This window comes from Diplotaxodon limnothrissa, linkage group LG12 (genome assembly GCF_057381915.1).
Source record: "Diplotaxodon limnothrissa isolate DT_005_m linkage group LG12, D_limnothrissa_male_GT1.1, whole genome shotgun sequence".
NCBI classification, from domain to species: Eukaryota; Metazoa; Chordata; class Actinopteri; order Cichliformes; family Cichlidae; genus Diplotaxodon; species Diplotaxodon limnothrissa.
In genome coordinates, this window is record NC_140607.1 from 20,463,067 (window position 1) to 20,482,892 (window position 19,826).

General features: G+C 41.3%; 1 protein-coding gene across 3 annotated transcripts in view; it reads left to right on the top strand.

Moving 5' to 3' along the window:
• The first annotated feature begins 545 nt into the window (after positions 1 to 545).
• acacb (acetyl-CoA carboxylase beta) overlaps positions 546 to 19,826 on the top strand; it is a 28,323-nt gene continuing 9,042 nt past the window's right edge. Inside the window, exons 1-29 of one of the 3 annotated variants that reach the window (XM_085367285.1) lie at positions 546 to 833; positions 4,801 to 5,356; positions 9,720 to 9,852; positions 9,930 to 10,068; positions 10,168 to 10,277; positions 10,404 to 10,485; positions 10,581 to 10,679; positions 11,573 to 11,682; positions 11,802 to 11,912; positions 12,152 to 12,361; positions 12,452 to 12,622; positions 12,750 to 12,911; positions 13,019 to 13,182; positions 13,400 to 13,550; positions 13,632 to 13,735; positions 13,830 to 13,911; positions 14,004 to 14,149; positions 14,254 to 14,404; positions 14,489 to 14,623; positions 14,818 to 14,964; positions 15,061 to 15,249; positions 15,341 to 15,441; positions 15,576 to 15,664; positions 15,766 to 15,890; positions 15,996 to 16,109; positions 17,287 to 17,400; positions 17,516 to 17,605; positions 17,691 to 17,809; positions 18,306 to 18,329. In XM_085367285.1, coding sequence (XP_085223411.1) covers positions 4,821 to 5,356; positions 9,720 to 9,852; positions 9,930 to 10,068; positions 10,168 to 10,277; positions 10,404 to 10,485; positions 10,581 to 10,679; positions 11,573 to 11,682; positions 11,802 to 11,912; positions 12,152 to 12,361; positions 12,452 to 12,622; positions 12,750 to 12,911; positions 13,019 to 13,182; positions 13,400 to 13,550; positions 13,632 to 13,735; positions 13,830 to 13,911; positions 14,004 to 14,149; positions 14,254 to 14,404; positions 14,489 to 14,623; positions 14,818 to 14,964; positions 15,061 to 15,249; positions 15,341 to 15,441; positions 15,576 to 15,664; positions 15,766 to 15,890; positions 15,996 to 16,109; positions 17,287 to 17,400; positions 17,516 to 17,605; positions 17,691 to 17,809; positions 18,306 to 18,329 — 3,908 coding nt within the window. In that variant the 5' untranslated portion in view covers positions 546 to 833; positions 4,801 to 4,820. Of the gene's footprint in view, positions 834 to 4,800; positions 5,357 to 7,770; positions 7,923 to 9,719; positions 9,853 to 9,929; positions 10,069 to 10,167; positions 10,278 to 10,403; positions 10,486 to 10,580; positions 10,680 to 11,572; positions 11,683 to 11,801; positions 11,913 to 12,151; positions 12,362 to 12,451; positions 12,623 to 12,749; positions 12,912 to 13,018; positions 13,183 to 13,399; positions 13,551 to 13,631; positions 13,736 to 13,829; positions 13,912 to 14,003; positions 14,150 to 14,253; positions 14,405 to 14,488; positions 14,624 to 14,817; positions 14,965 to 15,060; positions 15,250 to 15,340; positions 15,442 to 15,575; positions 15,665 to 15,765; positions 15,891 to 15,995; positions 16,110 to 17,286; positions 17,401 to 17,515; positions 17,606 to 17,690; positions 17,810 to 18,305; positions 18,330 to 19,826 lie in introns of those variants that run through there. The other 2 variants (XM_085367287.1, XM_085367288.1) reach the window with 2 other exon arrangements.

The following is a 19,826-nucleotide window of genomic DNA, read 5'->3' on the forward strand; positions in this document are numbered from 1 at the left end:
ACAAAAATCTCAGGGATCTGGGAAGGGAAGCTGTGTTTTTGTTGGCAAATGTGAGACGAATCTTTGTGTCCTTTTTGTTCAGAAGTGGTTTTTGCCCCGGGAGTCTCTCATCGGTGCTATTTTTGCCTAGTCTTTCTTATTGAATCATGATCACTGACCTTAACTGTTCTGCATGCTCTTGGAGTCAGTTTGGGAGGATGACAACTCTTGGAAAAGTTCATCACACACATAATACAGAAGTAACAGGACATAAAAACAAAGGTGGGCATCATATCAAATTCCATTAATTTGAAAAAAAAAAAAAAGGTGCTTGTTGATACATTGACTTTTAATATGAGCTGAACGGTCTTAAAGTTCAAATACACCTTTTCCCCATTGTTCATGAACTCAACAGAAGACCGAGGAACCAAACGTTTTTCCGCTGATCGTAAATATAGATGCTTACTGCTTTTCTATCGAGCAGGAACATCTTGAGTATACACGATCTTTTGCGGAACCCTTAACTCTGGGAGAGACCCCCTCCCCACTCACAATCCGCTGAGCAGTGGAGGTAGTGGTAGGTGACTTTGACATTTGTAGCTGCTGGCGAGGCACTGTCATAAAGACCTTGGCAGCGGTAGCGTTTGGAGGGATTCTGGGGTTTGTGTCACATTAATAAGATAATGACGGATGTGTTCATGTGTTCATTCATGATAAGTTCCGAGTGGTGTGGAGGTGTGGGAAATAATCAGTGGGTTTAAATCGGTTAGCCTGGTACTGTAGCTCTCTGGCTGTGTGAAACAACGCCATCAACAACCCGGGAGCAGAGCTGCCCGGTTTCTGAGTTTGTGCAGGTGAGTGAAAATGGCATGTTTTGATTTACGCGTTACCTTTAATTTAAAAGACAGTCTCGTTTTTCTCCAGACTGAACTCTGGAAAAGATCCGATCAGTGCGCTGATTTAACTTTTATGTCAGGCAGAATCAGTTGTTGTGCTTAGTTCAACTTTTCTGTTAGAGTTCACAGATATTTGTATGTTTACGAGGTAAAACGTTCACGCCAGAAGTTGGATGCATTAATAACCTTTTTAAAAGTGACACTCCTATAAAAATTGTTATGTGCTTAACTTTTAATTAGAACAGCAAGTCCTGTGAGAATAAACCTGTTCTTTAAAGAAAAGCACAAGAGAAATAAATCATTCATCTGCTATATGGTATCAGGATATATTTTTAGAAAAATACAGATAAAAAGTAAAAGTATTTCATAAATACATTGCTTCAGATCTTGTTGTTTCTTGAGGAAAGTGACGGTTTAGCCTTTTCCTTTTTTTTATGTCGGCTTTAAATTTGCTCCAAAGGATAAATTCACAAATTTTGTGCTTCTATTATACAAAATGAATGCTAATAAATCCTTATAATTGTTGTTTATTTAAAAAACAAAACAAAAAACAATGATATCTTTCAATGGGACAAAGAACATGTGTGTAATGTATATTCTGTATTTGGATGTGTTCAAGTGTTCCTGCTATTGCTGCTGTTTTTTATGGATGTTTTTTTTCTTTCCATCCTCCTTCACCTGAACTTCCCTTCCTTTCATTCCCTCAGTGCTGACCTTTACCCCACATGAAGCAGCACATGCTCTCCATGTCAGCTGTTACAGGCAGGCTGTTTACAGGACTCTCGCTGGGAAATGTAGCCTGCAGCCAGGTCCAGCTGTCATAGATAACACACTCGTGTGTGTATACATAGGACTTAGTCATCTAAAGTATACACGTGACTGTGTAGATCGTAATTACTTCTCTTGCTTCTGTTTGACTGAATTTACTGAATAATTTTCTTAATATATGAAAGTAAGAACTTCAGTGTTGCTGTCCTGAGAGAGTATCTGACCTCTGACCTTCAAATCAGTAACTTAAACAGTACACAGAGACAAACACTACTTAGTATTTCAGTTTTTCTTATAGTCATGATGTATTTTAATATGCTTTAAGGAGTTTATTTCTTATGGGGATTCATTAAGTTTGGACATCAAAAGAATTGTGCTTTTTCCAAGAAGGAGAAAGACAAATATTTAATAGTGATCTTTAAAAAAAAAAAAAAAAAAAGAGTCTTAAACATTAAGTATATGAACAGTTGACCAATTAAAACATAATGGCTGAAAAAAAAGCAATTACTTCATTGTTTTCTAGTTGTTTTTATACAGGGAGTGCAGAATTATTAGGCAAGTTGTATTTTTGAGGAATAATGTTATTATTGAACAACAACCATGTTCTCAATGAACCCAAAAAACTCATTAATATCAAAGCTAAACGTTTTTGGAAGTAGTTTTTAGTTTTAGCTATTTTAGGGGGATATCTGTGTGTGCAGGTGACTATTACTGTGCATAATTATTAGGCAACTTAACAAAAAACAAATATACCCATTTCAATTATTTATTTTTACCAGTGAAACCAATATAACATCTCCACATTCACAAATATACATTTCTGACATTCAGAAACAAAACAACAAATCAGCGACCAATATAGCCACCTTTCTTTGCAAGGACACTCAAAAGCCTGCCATCCATGGATTCTGTCAGTGTTTTGATCTGTTCACCATCAACATTGCGTGCAGCAGCAACCACAGCCTCCCAGACACTGTTCAGAGAGGTGTACTGTTTCCCTCCTTGTAAATCTCACATTTGATGATGGACCACAGGTTCTCAATGGGGTTCAGATCAGGTGAACAAGGTGGCCATGTCATTAGTTTTTCTTCTTTTATACCCTTTCTTGCCAGCCACGCTGTGGAGTACTTGGACGCGTGTGATGGAGCATTGTCCTGCATGAAAATCATGTTTTTCTTGAAGGATGCAGACTTCTTCCTGTACTACTGCTTGAAGAAGGTGTCTTCCAGAAACTGGCAGTAGGACTGGGAGTTGAGCTTGACTCCATCCTCAACCCGAAAAGGCCCCACAAGCTCATCTTTGATGATACCAGCCCAAACCAGTACTCAACCTCCACCTTGCTGGCGTCTGAGTCTGACTGGAGCTCTCTGCCCTTTACCAATCCAGCCACGGGCCCATCCATCTGGCCCATCAAGACTCACTCTCATTTCATCAGTCCATAAAACCTTAGAAAAACCAGTCTTGAGATATTTCTTGGCCCAGTCTTGACGTTTCAGCTTGTGTGTCTTGTTCAGTGGTGGTCGTCTTTCAGCCTTTCTTACCTTGGCCATGTCTCTGAGTATTGCACACCTTGTGCTTTTGGGCACTCCAGTGATGTTGCAGCTCTGAAATATGGCCAAACTGGTGGCAAGTGGCATCTTGGCAGCTGCACGCTTGACTTTTCTCAGTTCATGGGCAGTTATTTTGCGCCTTGGTTTTTCCACACGCTTCTTGCGACCCTGTTGACTATTTTGAATGAAACGCTTGATTGTTCGATGATCACGCTTCAGAAGCTTTGCAATTTTGAGACTGCTGCATCCCTCTGCAAGATATCTCACTATTTTTGACTTTTCTGAGCCTGTCAAGTCCTTCTTTTGACCCATTTTGCCAAAGGAAAGGACGTTGCCTAATAATTATGCACACCTGATATAGGGTGTTGATGTCATTAGACCACACCCCTTCTCATTACAGAGTTGCACATCACCTAATATGCTTAATTGGTAGTAGGCTTTCGAGCCTATACAGCTTGGAGTAAGACAACATGCATGAAGAGGATGATGTGGACAAAATACTCATTTGCCTAATAATTCTGCACTCCCTGTAGTCATCATTTGCCCTGAAATGCCAAGTTAAAACAGTCTATCCCATTTAAAAAATCTAGAAATGTCTTTTTTTCCATATTTCTTTGGGGTCATTTCATCTCAAATCACCTTTTACTTGACCATATTTTCCAAAAAACAATTGCAAATTCAAAATTTTGCATTATGTATCACAAACCTTTATACCCTGATAGTGGCCTTTCCTACCATTAAAGATTAGTCAGGATCTGTAATTTGGGAAAGTTAGACTGAAAAATTGGGGAAAAATCTAAAAAATAAACCATGAAAGCAGCCCTTTAAAAAAATGCAACAATTTTTCATAAGAACCAAGAATTCATCTTTCATTCCTCTTAATGAATCTTAATTGATTTGCTGCATTTATTTGCATGTTCAGAGAAGATTATATCAGTACTTGTTGTCTTTTTAATGGGTCTTAATAAATTTTATTCTTAACATGAATTATCAGACTCGTCCAGGACAAAGTGCACGTGGTTTTTGATAATTAAAATCCTGCACATATTTATCAAAATTATTATTTCAGATAGAGTTAATAAACTCCAGCATTTACATATTTTATTTTTCATTATTGTCAAATACAGCTATAGACCATTCAGACATTGTCTTTAGTTGTCTTTTGCAGAGTTAAGTTTGTTTTATTAATGTATATTCAAATATGGGACTTCACTGAAGGCTTTAATTACAGTGTGGGGCCAAACAAGGCCTGAAAGATGGGCTTTAAAAAATCTAGGATAGGAATTCACAGGCAATTTTCATACATGTCCAAGATTTGTGGCAACTCAAAGATGTTTCATGATCAAGAAATGAGATGATTTGAGATGGAATGACCCTTTTGTTTAGACCAAAACTACAGCTTCAGCTTTCAGCCACCAGGTGGTGTCTGACACTAAACTACTTTTCACATTCATAGTTCAGACTCCAGTTTTTAATGCACTTACAGAAAATCCATTCCAAGTGTCAAAAAAAAACAGTTGGTATACTGTTAACTTGGCTCACATTTGATGAAAAAATGTTTCTGTTCTCTCAAATTAGTTTTGACATCTGCCTTATTCCTGTTGCAGTTTCAGGAGGATGTCTGTGAATGCTGGAGTTTGCACTTTGGGGATTTATTCTGTGGGTTCTGCTGCTGTGGAGGATAAATAGTAAGACTGTAACAATGCCCGTGAAAGGGGAGGAACTTCCTTCTGCAGCCGAGGAGGACGTGCCCACTGCACGCAGCCCTGATGCAGGCATGGATCCTCTGTCAACAGTTGCAGCTGCCTCACAACATGCTGAACATAACGTGCCTCAGGCTGCCAGTGCATTTGCGGGTCTTTGTGGCAGAATAGTGGACTCTGATGCTCTGCAGGGCTCCATGGAGGCAAATTCAAAACAACCAACGGTGCTGCCGACCACCCAGAAACCTTCTAAGAGCGTCCCACCAATGCTGAGTTCAGGACCTAAGGCGAGGGAGCGCCTGAAGTTTATTCTTGGAGCATCAGAGGATAACTCTTCGGACGAAGAACCTCTGGTCACGAAACCTCCAAGCGGTGCATCTCAGCCACCGACCTCCACCATCAAATCTTCCCCTCCACAGGCGCCTTCTGTAGTACCACAGCCCAGCTCAACGGTCATCAAGTAAGGGCTTTAAGTAAATGAATGTCAGCTATATAGGTTGGGGCGTGTTTTTACTGCTCTGTCATGTTATAAACAAACAAGCTGTTCACTTACACCATTTATACACTCGCACTATAATGAGGGCATAATGTAAACTGGATTGTTTTTTAGGTCTATCAGGGGTGGGCAATCTCAGTCCACGAGGGCCGGTGTCCCTGCAGGTTTTAGATGTGTCCTCGAACCAACACAGCAGATTTAAATGGCTAAATTAGCTCCTCAACATGTCCTGAAGTTCTCCAGAGGCCTGGTAACGAACTAATCATGTGATTCAGGTGTGTTGACCCAAGGTGAGATCTAAAACCTGCAGGGACACCGGCCCTCGTGGACTGAGATTGCCCACCCCTGGTCTAGAGGAACATTCCCCCCAAAAAATTGGGCACACATTATCGCATCGGTAGCGCGCTGTCTCCACAAGCTGCACGAGCTGACCTGTGTTATTGTCACATGCCAAATATCTTGGCTCTATTAATGGAACAAGAGCCTCAGCCAATGACTTTGACAAGCGGTGGTGGCATTAGTCGAGGTCAGAGCACAGCAAGTGCTTTGAAATTGTCAACAAATGTTAGTTTTCTTCTTGTTCCTCTGCGATATCGGTAAATTAAGAATTACTTTCATACCAACGGGTGGTTTGTGATATCATGGAGGGTACAAGGATTCCTTCAGTGCACACAGGTAAGTAACTAGCTTGACACGAGCAGCTGAATTGACTTATGGTCTTTATTGTAGTTTAAATATTCTTCTTTTTATTATTAATTTCCTTTCTTTCTTTCTTTGCTGTTTAAACAGTTTTTTATTATAACTATTTACCAAAAGCATATTCGGGTTACTCTTATACTCTATAATAAACATGGGCTTAAACTGCAGACCCTCAGCTTTAGTTTGAGGGTATTCATATGCATATTAAATGCAGGGTTTAACTGTCAAAGATGTCTAATCTGTAGCCTCCTCTCTTTTGAAATTGGAAAATGACCTCAAAAGCGTGGCCGGTACCTGCTATTTCCTCATTTTTCATAAATGAACCAGTTAAAAGGTCAGTATTTGTTTTATTTTCTATATTTTCTTTTTCCTTGGACCCACAACATGTGGTCAAAGGAACATTCAGTGCATGTAAAACATGCAAGAGAAAAGAGCGGGATCATTAAGCTACATTCTGACAAAATAAGGAGGCTCTGGTGAACTCTGCAGGTTAAACATGACACCAGTGGCGGTGGTGGAGGCTCACAGGATCCTTTCCATCCAAACCAATCAAGAAGACTCTCTAAAAGGCATCCAAGTGATACTTATTCAAGTCTACTTTCAGAAGAAGACTTGAGCAAACAGAGATGTAGAGACCCACCATAGGGTGCAAACCATACATCCGCCTGGTGAATAGAAAGGTCAGATTAATCTTTGCCAAATATCTTCAGTCTCTGGATGATTATTCCTTACACAGATTAATCAATATAAATATCAGAGGGATGGGGAAAAATACGGAAGCCAGAAAAATGCGGCTCAGGAAATAGAGCAAGTCATTTTCCAATTAGAAGGTCGGTGGTTCAATCTCTGCCTCCTTTCAGCCCCTGCGTGTCGTTGGGCAAGACACTGAACCCCAAATTAGAATCTATCCATCACCACTGGAGTGTGAGTAATAAATAAAAGGTGTGTAAATGGGTGGCTATGAATGCCACTGAACTTCATGTTCACAGCACAGATAGGCGATGACCCAAAACATACCCTGAAGCCAACCCAGGAGTTTGGAGAGTAAACAAGCTGCAGCAAATCTCAAAGTTAGAAACCGTTTCTTGATTAATATCCAGAAGTTCTAGACATGAGATAGCCACTAGCTGACAAAGATTTTTGTTAGTTTTGTTCAATTAGAAAACTGTTTTGTTTATTTTTGTTTATTTATCCATGTATTTATTGCATAAAAACAATAAATACATGGATATTTATTAGACTGGCTGTAGCTCAACAGGTAGAGGAGTCGATGCTAAATATCTTTGGTTAAGTTATTCTCTGACACGCCCACTGGGGCGTGAATGTGTATGAACGTTAGATGGAAAACACTTGAGCCAAGAAAAACCTACTAGAGCTCCATCGGCCTGGATTTATGCGTGTTAGTGGGTATATTGTGGTTTACACGGCGAAGAAGAGAAAAGTGAGATGTTTCGAAGCGTCTTCCTATACTTTGTTGTTACTGCACTTAAAAACAAACAAACAAAATCAGTCTGCTCGTGTCGTGCGCGACCGTTTTTAGCCCTTTGATGCCCAACAATAAACATTTCCAATAATGGATTTAGTGGAGCACTGCTCGCTTTGTTTCCAAAGAGCAGCCAGCGCTTTGGCTCAGGGGACTTTATTTGCAGATATGCGGCTGCACATGTGGGAGGGGAGAAGGGAGGAAGCGGACAAGAGGAGGCACTTTGTGGAAGTCTCCTTTGTTTTGGTTTTAAAAACTCTTTTTTTAATCCTAGTAGTAACACAGCGCGATGTATTCCTTCGACGGAAACGACTACCCGAGTATCAGCTTATTCCCATATCTCCAGAGGTAAGTCCGATAATGCAGAGGGCTGCTGCAGTTTTCGGTAATGTGATACTCTGGTATGTGGAAACTAAACACAGAACTACTCTGTGTTGAAACTAGTGCCGCTGCAGCACCTTTCGTAGGCTCGTTTGTGAACAGGAAGGGCCGCTGTAGTTTACGGGCTGTGCGCAGCTTGCACGCATATAAGGAAACGGTAACAATCAAGCAGTCATTATTGCCGCAAGCCTGTCACTGCGACAAGCCACCGATTTTTCTAGTAATCCCCAAGTCGTGGTTATGATTAGATTATCACTGTTTGTGCAACGCAGTAGGCGTATCGGGTTAAACTAAACCCTCTTGTCCCGGAAAAAAAAGTCAGCAAGTGGTTGATACCGAAATGGAAAGCGTTATCAGAAAGCAGCACATTAACAGACTGTATTTCCCCGAGTGAACAGGAGTGAAGTGTAAAGTTCACATATCAGCACAGGCGCACAAACTGCTGCTGCGCTGCAGCTTTACTGTGTGGCTTCACTGATGGGGCAAGGGCGTATCTCCCCGGGGGTGGTTTAAAAAGAAACAGCGAAACCCCGGACTGAACGGCACCCCGGCGGACAGATGACGATAACGATGGTATGTGCGTGAAATGTTCAAATGTTCTGGTGCTGTGCAGTCCAGTTATGTATTTCCAAACATGGGGAAAAGCTTCGCCTGTTTCTTATCGTGTGTGTGTGTGTGTGTGTGTGTGTGTGTGTGTGTGGTGGGATTCATGTGGTGTGATATCACTTAAAATAAGTACAGCTCAGTTTAACTTATTTGCATTTATTTCATATTTATCTGTAGTTGATTTATTATTGTTATGTGAAAAGTGATAACAGAGACAAACATTTCATTGTCCTTACACCACTACTGCATGGCAGTCTGTGGGCAGAGGTGGAGGATCCACGGCTGCACTTGTTCAAAATGACTCGTATATACATATACCGCTAAAAAGACAACTTAACTGCTAACTCTTAACTCTGATTTTTGAAGCCGGGTCTCAAAAGATTGATGATTTTGGTTTCCACTGACCCTTAAGACATTTTGTTTTCAACAAATTACACAATGTTTATTAGCCAAGATTGTCAAGAGTCTGTGTTTGATTTGACTATTTATTTATGAATGACTGATTATTTTGGGTCATGATTATTCTGAGCCATTACCTCCAGCTGTACGTCTGCGCTGCTCTGACATGTGAGACGGTGCACTGCCAAAATCAAAACGCCAAATAAAGGGCAGTTTTTAGAAGAACGGTGCTTCATCTCTCCAGTACTGTTCCAGATTGTAGTCATTGGGGGTGTTTTCACTACTGTTCATGGGGTATAAAGGAAAAAAACATTTTAAGCACACTACATTTTAACATGTCACTGTAGGTAGGTTCTCAGTCATCCAGGGCCAGGCGATAGGAATTATGCTGTGTGTATATAATGAGCAGGAAATTGGACTAAAGGTAAAGTGTGCATGATTACACCATGATGACAACACATGTACATTTATTGGCTTAGCTGTGGTGAACATCTGATAAAAGGGGCCGTCAAGAGTGGTAGATTCAGTGTAACATCTGCAGCTATTACTGTGTTCAGGTTACTGTTCTGAGTTTTGTGCGCAGACTCTTGGATTTAAGGGTATAAAAACTGGGCTGCTCCACAGGCTGCCCTTGCCTGTTGCAGAGAGACTGATTCTAGACTTTGGGTTTTGATTTTCAGTTTAAATTCAGTTGCTTGTTGCCTTCATGCAGTTCACTTTTTGGAGGGGTCAAGACTAACTGTGAAGTTTCCAATGCAGGCCTAGCATGTCTGGTCCTCACTTGGTGAAAAAAGGACGTGAACACAGAAAGATGGATCTGCACAGGGACTTTACCGTGGCCTCTCCTGCAGAGTTTGTCACAAGATTCGGTGGCAGCCGTGTCATAGAAAAAGTAAGAACGAAACCCTTCTTGAATTTCTCATTTATCTACATTTTTCTGAGCGATATTTATGTTGGGTCCTCTTACAGGTGCTGATCGCTAATAATGGCATCGCTGCAGTCAAATGTATGCGCTCTATCCGCCGCTGGTCCTATGAAATGTTTCGCAATGAGAGGACCATCCGCTTTGTTGTCATGGTAACTCCTGAAGACTTAAAAGCTAATGCAGGTAATTGTTATCAGTCATCGCCTAAAACTTATGTGATGAACCAGTAGAAATGCTTTTCTCACTGTGAAGTTCTGAGCCTTGCTTCCTGTTTCCCTGCAGAATATATTAAAATGGCCGACCACTATGTGCCTGTACCCGGTGGCACCAACAATAACAACTATGCCAACGTGGAGCTAATAGTTGACATTGCAAAAAGGATTCAAGTGGAGGTGCTACTCACCGTTTATTTAAACAGCGGTTCTTTTTAGCACGGGCCCACCGTGGTGTATTCAGTTGTTACTTTCTCTGCCTGTAAATAAACAACAGTCTGTTTCTGTGCACATTGCTCTTTACAGGCTGTCTGGGCTGGTTGGGGTCATGCATCTGAAAATCCCAAACTGCCTGAGCTCCTGAGTAAAGCGGGCATTTCATTTTTGGGTAAAAGAGCAGTTTCTTTCATTTTATTACTTTCATTTAGTTAGAAAGCTTTGTGCTGCTTCTCATGATAAATTGACCTCTGCTGTTTCTCTCAGGGCCATCCAGTAAAGCCATGTGGGCTTTGGGGGATAAAGTGGCTTCTTCCATTGTGGCCCAGAGTGCCGACATTCCCACACTACCGTGGAGTGGATCAGGTGATGCTTTTCCTCTCTGCACTAACTCCGCCATAAACAAAGCAGGTGTGAGAGAGTTATCACTGTGCTCTATGCAGTCCTGTGAAAGCTATGTACACCTTTACTGCTTCAATAGGAATTAAGAGGGTAAGTAGTAGCCGGGTGATGCTAATTGAATGTGCTCGATTAACTGGTCATCAGCAGATATGAACATCTTTACAAAAGCAGAAGTTCAGCAACACAATGCTGAGGAGTAAAGAGATCAGCAATGATCTCAGAGAAGCGATTGTTGTTGCCCATAAATCTGAGTGGTTATAAATCAGTTTTCACACAAGTTAAAGTCCATCATTTTACAGTGATTAATCATAAGTAGAAAACATTCAAAACATTGTTCAATCTTCCCTGGAGTAGACTGAAATTTGCGCACCGGATTAAGATGTGGTTACACAAACTCCACAGGCCTCAGTTGGAACGTTAAATGTTAAAGTTCTTGACAGTGGAAGTAGAAAAAGACTGAACAGGCATGGCCTGCCTGAAAGAGTTACCAGGAAAAAGCCAAACACAGCATATCGGCATAAACACCTAATAACAACTGTAAAGCACAGTGGTGGCACAGACCTGTGCACATTGTAGTCACTCAGTCTGTCATGAACTACTTTGTATACCAGAGTCAGAGTCAAAGTCCAGACCTTAGCCGAACTGATATACTGCGGCGGGTCCTTAAAGGAAAAATGTGAACGAATGCCCACAAACCTCGAAGAACTGATTGTTAAACCCCAAAAACAGTGGGCCGCATGACTGTTACATGCATTAAACTTATAATGTGCTATTTTGCACATGGCGTAGACTCTATTATGCAGTACATACTCAGTTGGGACCACTTTGTTCTTACCTAGTGTGTGCTTGTGCTCCAGATCTGAGACTGGACTGGGCTGAAGAGGACCAAAGAGAGGGCAATGTCATCAATGTTCCTCCAGAGGTCTACAAACAGGGCTGTGTTCACGATGTAGACGAGGGGATAGCAGTAAGCATAGTAACAAATCAACAATATTAATATCTACAAATTAATTAGTTTTAATCGAAATCTTTAGTACATACTTTTGGTTATAAGTTGTCTGGTGCGTATTTTTCTTTTCTCTTCAGGAAGCTGAGAAAATTGGTTATCCGGTTGTAATCAAGGCCTCTGAGGGTGGAGGTGGAAAGGGTATTCGGAAAGTTGAGTGCTCTGATGATTTCCCAGGTTTCTTTAGACAGGTTGGTGCAGTTACGTTTTACAAACTAATGTCTAATTTACCCAGTTTCTTTTAATTTTCTTAGCAGCCAGGATGTCCACACTCAGTTGTTAATTTGCATGGTCATAAAATAAAATGGCACAGTACTCAGTTTGATAGACTTCCAGATTACAGCTCTATACTATATAAACTGTGATTGGATAGGCTGTGATTGTCGAGGAACAAGAAGACTTTACACTTCATGTGTTATTCTGAGTGCAGGTCCAGACGGAGGTGCCCGGCTCACCCATCTTCATCATGCAGCTGGCTCAGCATGCGAGACACCTGGAGGTCCAGATACTGGGGGACATGTATGGAAATGCCATCTCTCTTTTTGGACGAGACTGCTCCATCCAGAGGAGGCACCAGAAGATCATCGAAGAGGCTCCTGCCACCATAGCTCCCGCTTCAACATTAGAGCGAATGGAGCGGGTAAGTTTATGTCCTTGTATTCTAATGCTAACACACTAAAGTCTGCTCTTAGAGACATATTGTCTCCTCGTTATTTCCTTTGTGGCCTAGTGTGCTGTGCGACTGGCCAAGATCGTAGGCTATGTGAGTGCAGGTACTGTGGAATATCTCTACTCTGAAGATGGAAGTTTCCATTTTCTGGAGCTGAATCCTCGCCTGCAGGTGGAACATCCTTGTACAGAGATGATCGCAGATGTAAACTTGCCAGCTGCTCAACTTCAGGTAAACCTCGGTTAGGAGGCTCAGACACATAATTATACCCAAGGAACAAAATGAGAAATTTGTTCTTATTGATCCTACAGATGCTGATCAGATTCTCCCATCTAAATATTTGCTTAATCTCTCACAGATTGCGATGGGCATCCCACTTCACAGAATTAAGGACATACGTGTGCTTTATGGAGAAAGTCCCTGGGGTGACACCATTATTAACTTTGAGTCTCCAGATTGCGTCCCTCGTCCGAGAGGCCACGTCATAGCTGCACGGATCACCAGTGAGAACCCAGATGAGGTGGACTTCAGCTTCATTAACCAGGAAACATGACACTGTTATGTACTGTTCATGTTTTTTTTTTTTTTTTTTTTTTAAACCACTGATTCACACTCACTCACCCACAGGGGTTCAAGCCCAGTTCGGGCACCGTGCAGGAGCTGAACTTCCGCAGCAGTAAGAACGTCTGGGGTTATTTCAGTGTGGGCGCGACTGGTGGCCTACACGAATTTGCAGATTCCCAGTTTGGACACTGTTTTTCATGGGGCGAGAACCGTGAAGAAGCCATTTCGTAAGCTCCTTTATTTTATTTTAATTGTATTTTTTCCTATTATCAGCTACTTGTAGGCTGTGCGGCAAAGAGTACCGCTTTACCTGATTCCAGATAAAGCGGTACTCTGTTAGAAGATGCAGCATGCTTTTGCCAGCAGTACAGTTGTCTTAAATTTGTCAGCCTTAATTGGTGTTAGATTGTTAGTGTATGTATTTGGGTTTTCTGTATTTTCCAGAAACATGGTGGTGGCTATGAAAGAGCTGTCCATCAGAGGTGACTTTCGGACGACGGTCGAATACCTCATTAAATTACTTGAAACCGAAAGCTTCAGAAACAATGACATTGATACCGGATGGCTGGATCATCTCATTGCAGAGAAAGTGCAGGTAAGAGACTGAAGACAGATATGGACCATTGAACTTGTGTATAATTCCTTTAATTCACAAAGCCACGTGTTCTTTCTGCAGGCAGAGAGACCAAATACCCTGCTTGGTGTTGTCTGTGGGGCTTTGCTTGTTGCAGATGCCATCTTCAGAAAGAGCATGTCTGACTATCTACATTCCCTGGAAAGGTCAGTAGGCACTTGTCGTTAATGTTTCACTGCAGCGCTCTTCCCGTGTCTTTATGCAATTGACTCTTATAAACATTATCTGCTGCATCTGTAGAGGTCAGGTACTGCCTGCAAACAGTCTGCTCAACTCTGTCAATGTGGACCTAATATATGAAGGAGTCAAATTCTGTCTGAAGGTATCTGTTTTGTTCCTTTCCTGCTTTGTTTTGTTTTTAATTCAGCCTCTTACCTTTTTTAATGAATAGATTATCACTGCTGTTTCCTGCAGGTGGCTCGCCAGTCCCCAACAACGTATGTCGTTATTATGAATGGCTCGCACATCGAAATAGACGTCCACCGTTTGAACGATGGCGGCCTCCTGCTGTGCTACAATGGCAGCAGCCATATAACCTACATGAAGGAAGAAGTGGACAGGCAAGGCTACCACTGCGGGGTTTTTTTGTTTTTTTTTTTCCAGTTTGGTTATTTACTTCTGGTTTAACTGATTACTCATTACCGGCACTATTTTAACGTTTCAGGTTTCGCATCACCGTTGGCAACAAGACCTGTGTTTTTGAGAAGGAGAATGACCCCACGGTCCTACGCTCGCCCTCTGCTGGCAAACTGCTGCAATACATGGTTGAGGATGGAGATCATATTTTTGCAGGGGAAACTTATGCAGAGATTGAGGTAACAGAATATACGGTGGATAGGATTTTGTGACTTATGCCATTTGTGCCGGTTCGTTTTGCTTACTTGTCCTTTATTATTCAGGTGATGAAGATGGTGATGACGTTGACTGCGCAGCAGTCTGGCTGTATCCACTTTGTCAAGCGACCAGGAGCGGTTCTGGAGCCTGGCTGTGTGGTGGCACGTATGGATCTGGATGATCCCAGCAGTATACACAGGGTGGGTTATTCCAGAGCACATCAAAATCTTCATTTCGAATTTTTTGCAAAAATTTCTAGCAATACTTTGGTGTCCTGTTTATATATTTGGTCTGTATCCATTTATTTTATTTTATTTTACTTCAGTGTAAGTTCTTCCTGTTATTGAAATTGCTGTGAAAACTTCCTCTCATTTTCTTTCCTCTTCCTTCACAGGTGGAACTCAACACAGCGGTGCTACCGCCTCAGCAGCCACTTCCCATGGCTGGGGAGAAGCTTCACCAGGTGTTCCACAGTGTTCTTGAAAACCTGGTTAATGTCATGGATGGGTACTGCCTTGAAGAACCCTACTTTAGCACAAAGGTATATATCAGCCCTTCTGCCACTGCAGATTTCTCATTACAAGACACAAAAGCGTTTTATTGATGTATACGAGCATGTTTGCATGTAAACCTACAGCTGAAAGAGTGGGTTGCTACCCTGATGAAGACTCTAAGGGACCCCTCACTGCCGCTTTTGGAACTTCAAGAGATCATGACCAGCGTGGCTGGCCGTATTCCACCTACTGTTGAGAAAGATATCCGCAAAGTCATGGCTCAGTATGCGAGCAACATCACCTCCGTCCTCTGCCAGTTCCCCAGTCAAAGGGTAAAATGCTATGCAAAGGCTGCTTGTGAGCTTTTTAAATAAATTGCTTTTACCAGTGTGATAAGATGACGTTTGGCTTATCTGATTCCAGATTGCAAACATTTTAGACAGCCATGCAGCAACCTTGCAGAGGAAAGCTGACCGAGAGGTTTTCTTCATGAACACTCAGAGCATTGTACAGCTGGTGCAGAGGTCTTTTTTTTTTTTTTCTTTTTCTCCCCCCATTTGGTCAGATGCATATTGTGTAGTCGTGGTAGTAGCAGTAATATCTTTGAATTATGTTATCGTTGTAATTGTTGACACATCTGAATTTTTTTTCTGTTCAGATATCGGAGTGGAATCCGTGGCTACATGAAATCTGTGGTTCTCGATCTGTTGAAGCGCTACCTGCAGGTAGAGATGCAGTTTCAGCAAGGTAACATCAGCACCCCTTCAGGTTTTATGTCACCTCTTCTTTATTGCAATTGCAGCTCCGTTATGATGGAAATGCTTTTATTTATTTTTGGTCCTTAACAGCTCACTATGATAAGTGTGTCATCAACCTGAGAGAGAAGCACAAACCTGACATGAGTCCTGTCCTCGACTACATCTTCTCTCATGCTCAAGTATCCAAGAAGAACGTCCTGGTCACAATACTCATTGTAAGGCTCTCATCGTTTTTCACTGAAGCAAACCTGATAACCGTTCATCCTGCACAAAGTCACGTGGACGGACAGTGATGAAGGTTTGTCTTTAACTTTGTATAGGATCAGTTGTGTGGACGGGATCCCACTCTGGCAGATGAGCTCATGGCTATTTTGAATGAACTCACACAGCTTAGCAAGATGGAGAACTCAAAGGTAGCCTTGAGAGCTAGACAGGTAAGAGAGCTTGCATTGAGTTTTGCTATTTATTTTTAATATAGTAAACCTTCTAGAGAGAGAGAAGCAAAAACTGTAGGAATGTCCAAATCAACATTCTGTCTCATTCTTAAAAAGAAGGTCTGCACTGACCAGCCCAGCAACACCAAAAGGCCTGAAAGACCACAAGAGACAAATAAATTGGATGGTGACAGAATTTTTTTTCTGTGGTTAAGAAAATAATGTCTCAAAAAAAACCCCTCAAGAACAACAAGGTGCAAACCGCTGGTTACACTCAGGAACACGAAGGCCAGATTGGAATTGGCCAGAAAAGATGCTGCACCTTTGTGGCAGAAAATTCTTTGAACAGATGAAACCAGAATGAACTTGTACCAGGAAAAATATGGAGGAGGATCCAAAGCATTATCTGTAAACATGGTGGAGACAAAGCTATGGCATGGGCATGTATGGCTTCCAGTAGAACTGGGTATCTAGTGTTTATTGATGATGTGACTGCTGATAGACACTGCAGGATGAATTCTGAAGTGTACAGGCCTGTACTCTCTGCAAACTGGTAATGATCCAAAGCGTACTGCAAACACAACCCAAGAGTTTGTCAAAGGCAAATAAATGGGATATTCTTCCGAAGAAGAAAAAAGTTTTGTTTTCCTTCCCCCCCCCCAGAAATCTTTCATTGGCCAAGTCTGTCACCTGATCTCAACCCAACAAAGCAGCTTTTCAGTTATTAAGCTGAAGGTGTCTGTGGTGTAAGCCTGGCAGAGCATTTTAAGGGAGGAAGCAAAGCCTTTTGTGATGTTCATGAGTTCTAGACTTTCAGGCAGCCACTGACTTCTAAGGATTTTCATCCAAGGATTAAAAACAGTTCTTATATATAAAATTATGTTAGTTTGTCCAGTTATTTTGAGCCTCTGAAAATGGTGGACTGTGCATAAAAACTACTATAATTAGTAGTAAACCCATAGAATTAAAGATGAAAGTCGTCACTTCGATCGTGTCAAGGTTTTTGATTTGAAATCCACTGTGGTGATTGACAGCAGCAAAGCTACATGATTCTGTCTTTGTCCAACAAATTACAGATCTAACTGCATATGTTTTGTTGAAGTTTGACTAATCATGCATCTGCTTTAAAGTTATTTTATTTGACTATGTTGTTATAGTATTTGCAAATATCTCATAGGTCCTGATTGCTTCTCATTTACCATCATATGAACTGAGACACAACCAGGTGGAGTCCATCTTCCTGTCAGCCATTGATATGTATGGTCACCAGTTCTGTCCAGAGAATTTGAAGGTTGGCTTTGTGTTTTGTATTTAAAAAAACAAACAAAAAAAACGTCTTTGTTACATCACTTTAGAGCAGCACATTTATACCGTGAATGATAAATATATATTTTTATTTGCCACAGAAACTCATTCTCTCTGAAACCTCAATTTTTGACGTTTTGCCCAACTTCTTCTATCACTCCAATCAAGTTGTATGCATGGCTGCTTTGGAGGTATGGTTAGTGCATTCACACAGACATGTTCTGTCTTATGCGTTTTTATTAAATGGTCATTCTGTTGTTCTGTCTTGACTTTCAGGTGTACGTCCGCAGAGGTTACATCGCCTATGAGCTAAACAGCATCCAGCATCACCAGCTGCAGGATGGAACATGCGCTGTAGACTTTCAGTTTATGTTGCCATCATCACATCCAAACAGGTGACACTTTTACTTCACACCGAGCCACAGACGAATCAAATGATATTCTCTAATTTCTGAGTCACGAATGAGTCACTACCACCTCCAAATTTGACCACATATTTCCTCTTTGTAGCATCCGAGGATGTAAGCTTTCTCTTTCTCTGTGGAGATCGTTCACTTGTATTGATGGGGATTCTTTAACGAGACTTTTCATATGAAATCCAGGCCTTAAAAACATAATTTAGGTGTCCTCTGTACAATGGTGGCTTGATCGATTACCGGTAATCCAGAAAAGAAATGTTCACCTGTCCCCATGGGGTACAGGTGCAGTGCCACCCTGGTGCTGTGAAGTAACATATGGCTAACCCTGAATGCAGTTTTGCCATACTTGACTTTGATGTGAATGTGCTTAGTCTCTTTAAAATTGCTTCAGTCTAATCATATTACCAGACGTAGTAGACATACAGTTTGATCATGCACTGCTAATATTCACCTGTTAATCATCTTATTTCAGAGGGAGCAGCCCTACTCTGAACAGGTAGAGTAAAGCTCCTCCCAAACAACCAAACCACCGTATCCTCTGTTTGTCTCACAGCAATGCATGCTGGATGCATCATGTTGCTTTTTCCTTCTGCCCAGATACATTTGCTTAAGAACTGATTTGTCCTTTTAAATTCACTTTTATGCTGAACTGGGCCATCTGATTTTTTTCTTCTGCTTCTTTCAACATGTAAAGCATAGCTGGGCTTTTTAAGAGGCACATTTTCAGCTTCTTTTTCATGTTCCTCTTAAAAACCTCAGGCCTGAAATTACATTAGTTGTTACCTAATGGCCAGCCTGCATTCTCCAACCTTTAATTTGCAAATCTGAAACCCGATATAGTAACAGTTGCTCTGGATTACAACAGCTCATAATCCCTTTCAGCTCACTTCCTGGTGAGGAATCGGCTTTGAACTGAGCCGGACTTGAGTCATGCATCTACTGACATCACTTGGACTTTAGCTGATGACTTGGCTTGGCGATCCTCCCTATACTCCGAGATAAAAATACATTACTTAGCTAATCAGCCAGACAGCAGATAATCGGGCCACGTAAGCAGAAGACAAAGGTGCATGCACATAGGCACATAATAAAATTCAGGCAGTAAAACATTTTGGTAATCAGAATTACAATGTCTATATTCCATAATTTAAATGACCGAGTATTGTGCAATAGTCTTGAGCCACCCCTTGTTTTGTCATATTTTGTTTCCAAGGAGCCAGACTTCATTTTATTGTGCTTTTTTTTTTTCCTTTTCCAAAGTGGTCTTGGTCAACAGTTATTCTGGCTTTCTGGAGGACTTTCAAAGTTTTTCTTTGAAATTGGCGGCTTTTTCACTTATTTTCAGTTCAATCCTAATATCTGATTATTTTCAAAGGTGATTGCCAAAGGAGCTATTAGCTGAAAACTTGACATATCTTGCCATGCTATGCAGTGTGTCCTTAAAAAGAAAAGCGGAAACTGGAAAAAGAAGTTTCAAGCCTTAAAATAACAAACAAAAACCCTACAGCTGGTTAAGTCTTTGTCAGGAAAAAAAAAATCCACCCAAGACTGTCAAAGACTGACTGTAAAGGATACATTCTTAGGAAAGGGGAACAGGGAGAAAAGGCTGATGTTCACTAAATTACACGAGAACTGAACTGAATATCAGCAGCAACAGATCTTTTTTTTTTTTTTTTTTTTTTTTTTTTTTTGAGTGATGGACCCATATTTGACATTTTTGCTTCAAATCATCATCAATGTGTACAGAGGAAGTCAGGAGAGAGGAACAGTGAGTGTACACAGCCCTCTGTGGGTGGAGGCGCAGTTGTGATTTAGGGCTATATTTCCATCAGTGGTGTTTGGAATCTTGTCAAAATAGTCCTACTTGCATGACAAGGATCCCAAACACACTGTCAGTGCAGTAAAAGCAGACCTGGATTAAAAAAAACCCCACAGTGGAGCACTATCAGTAACGGATTGGCCTCCCAGGAACCCAGACCTCAACATAATTGAA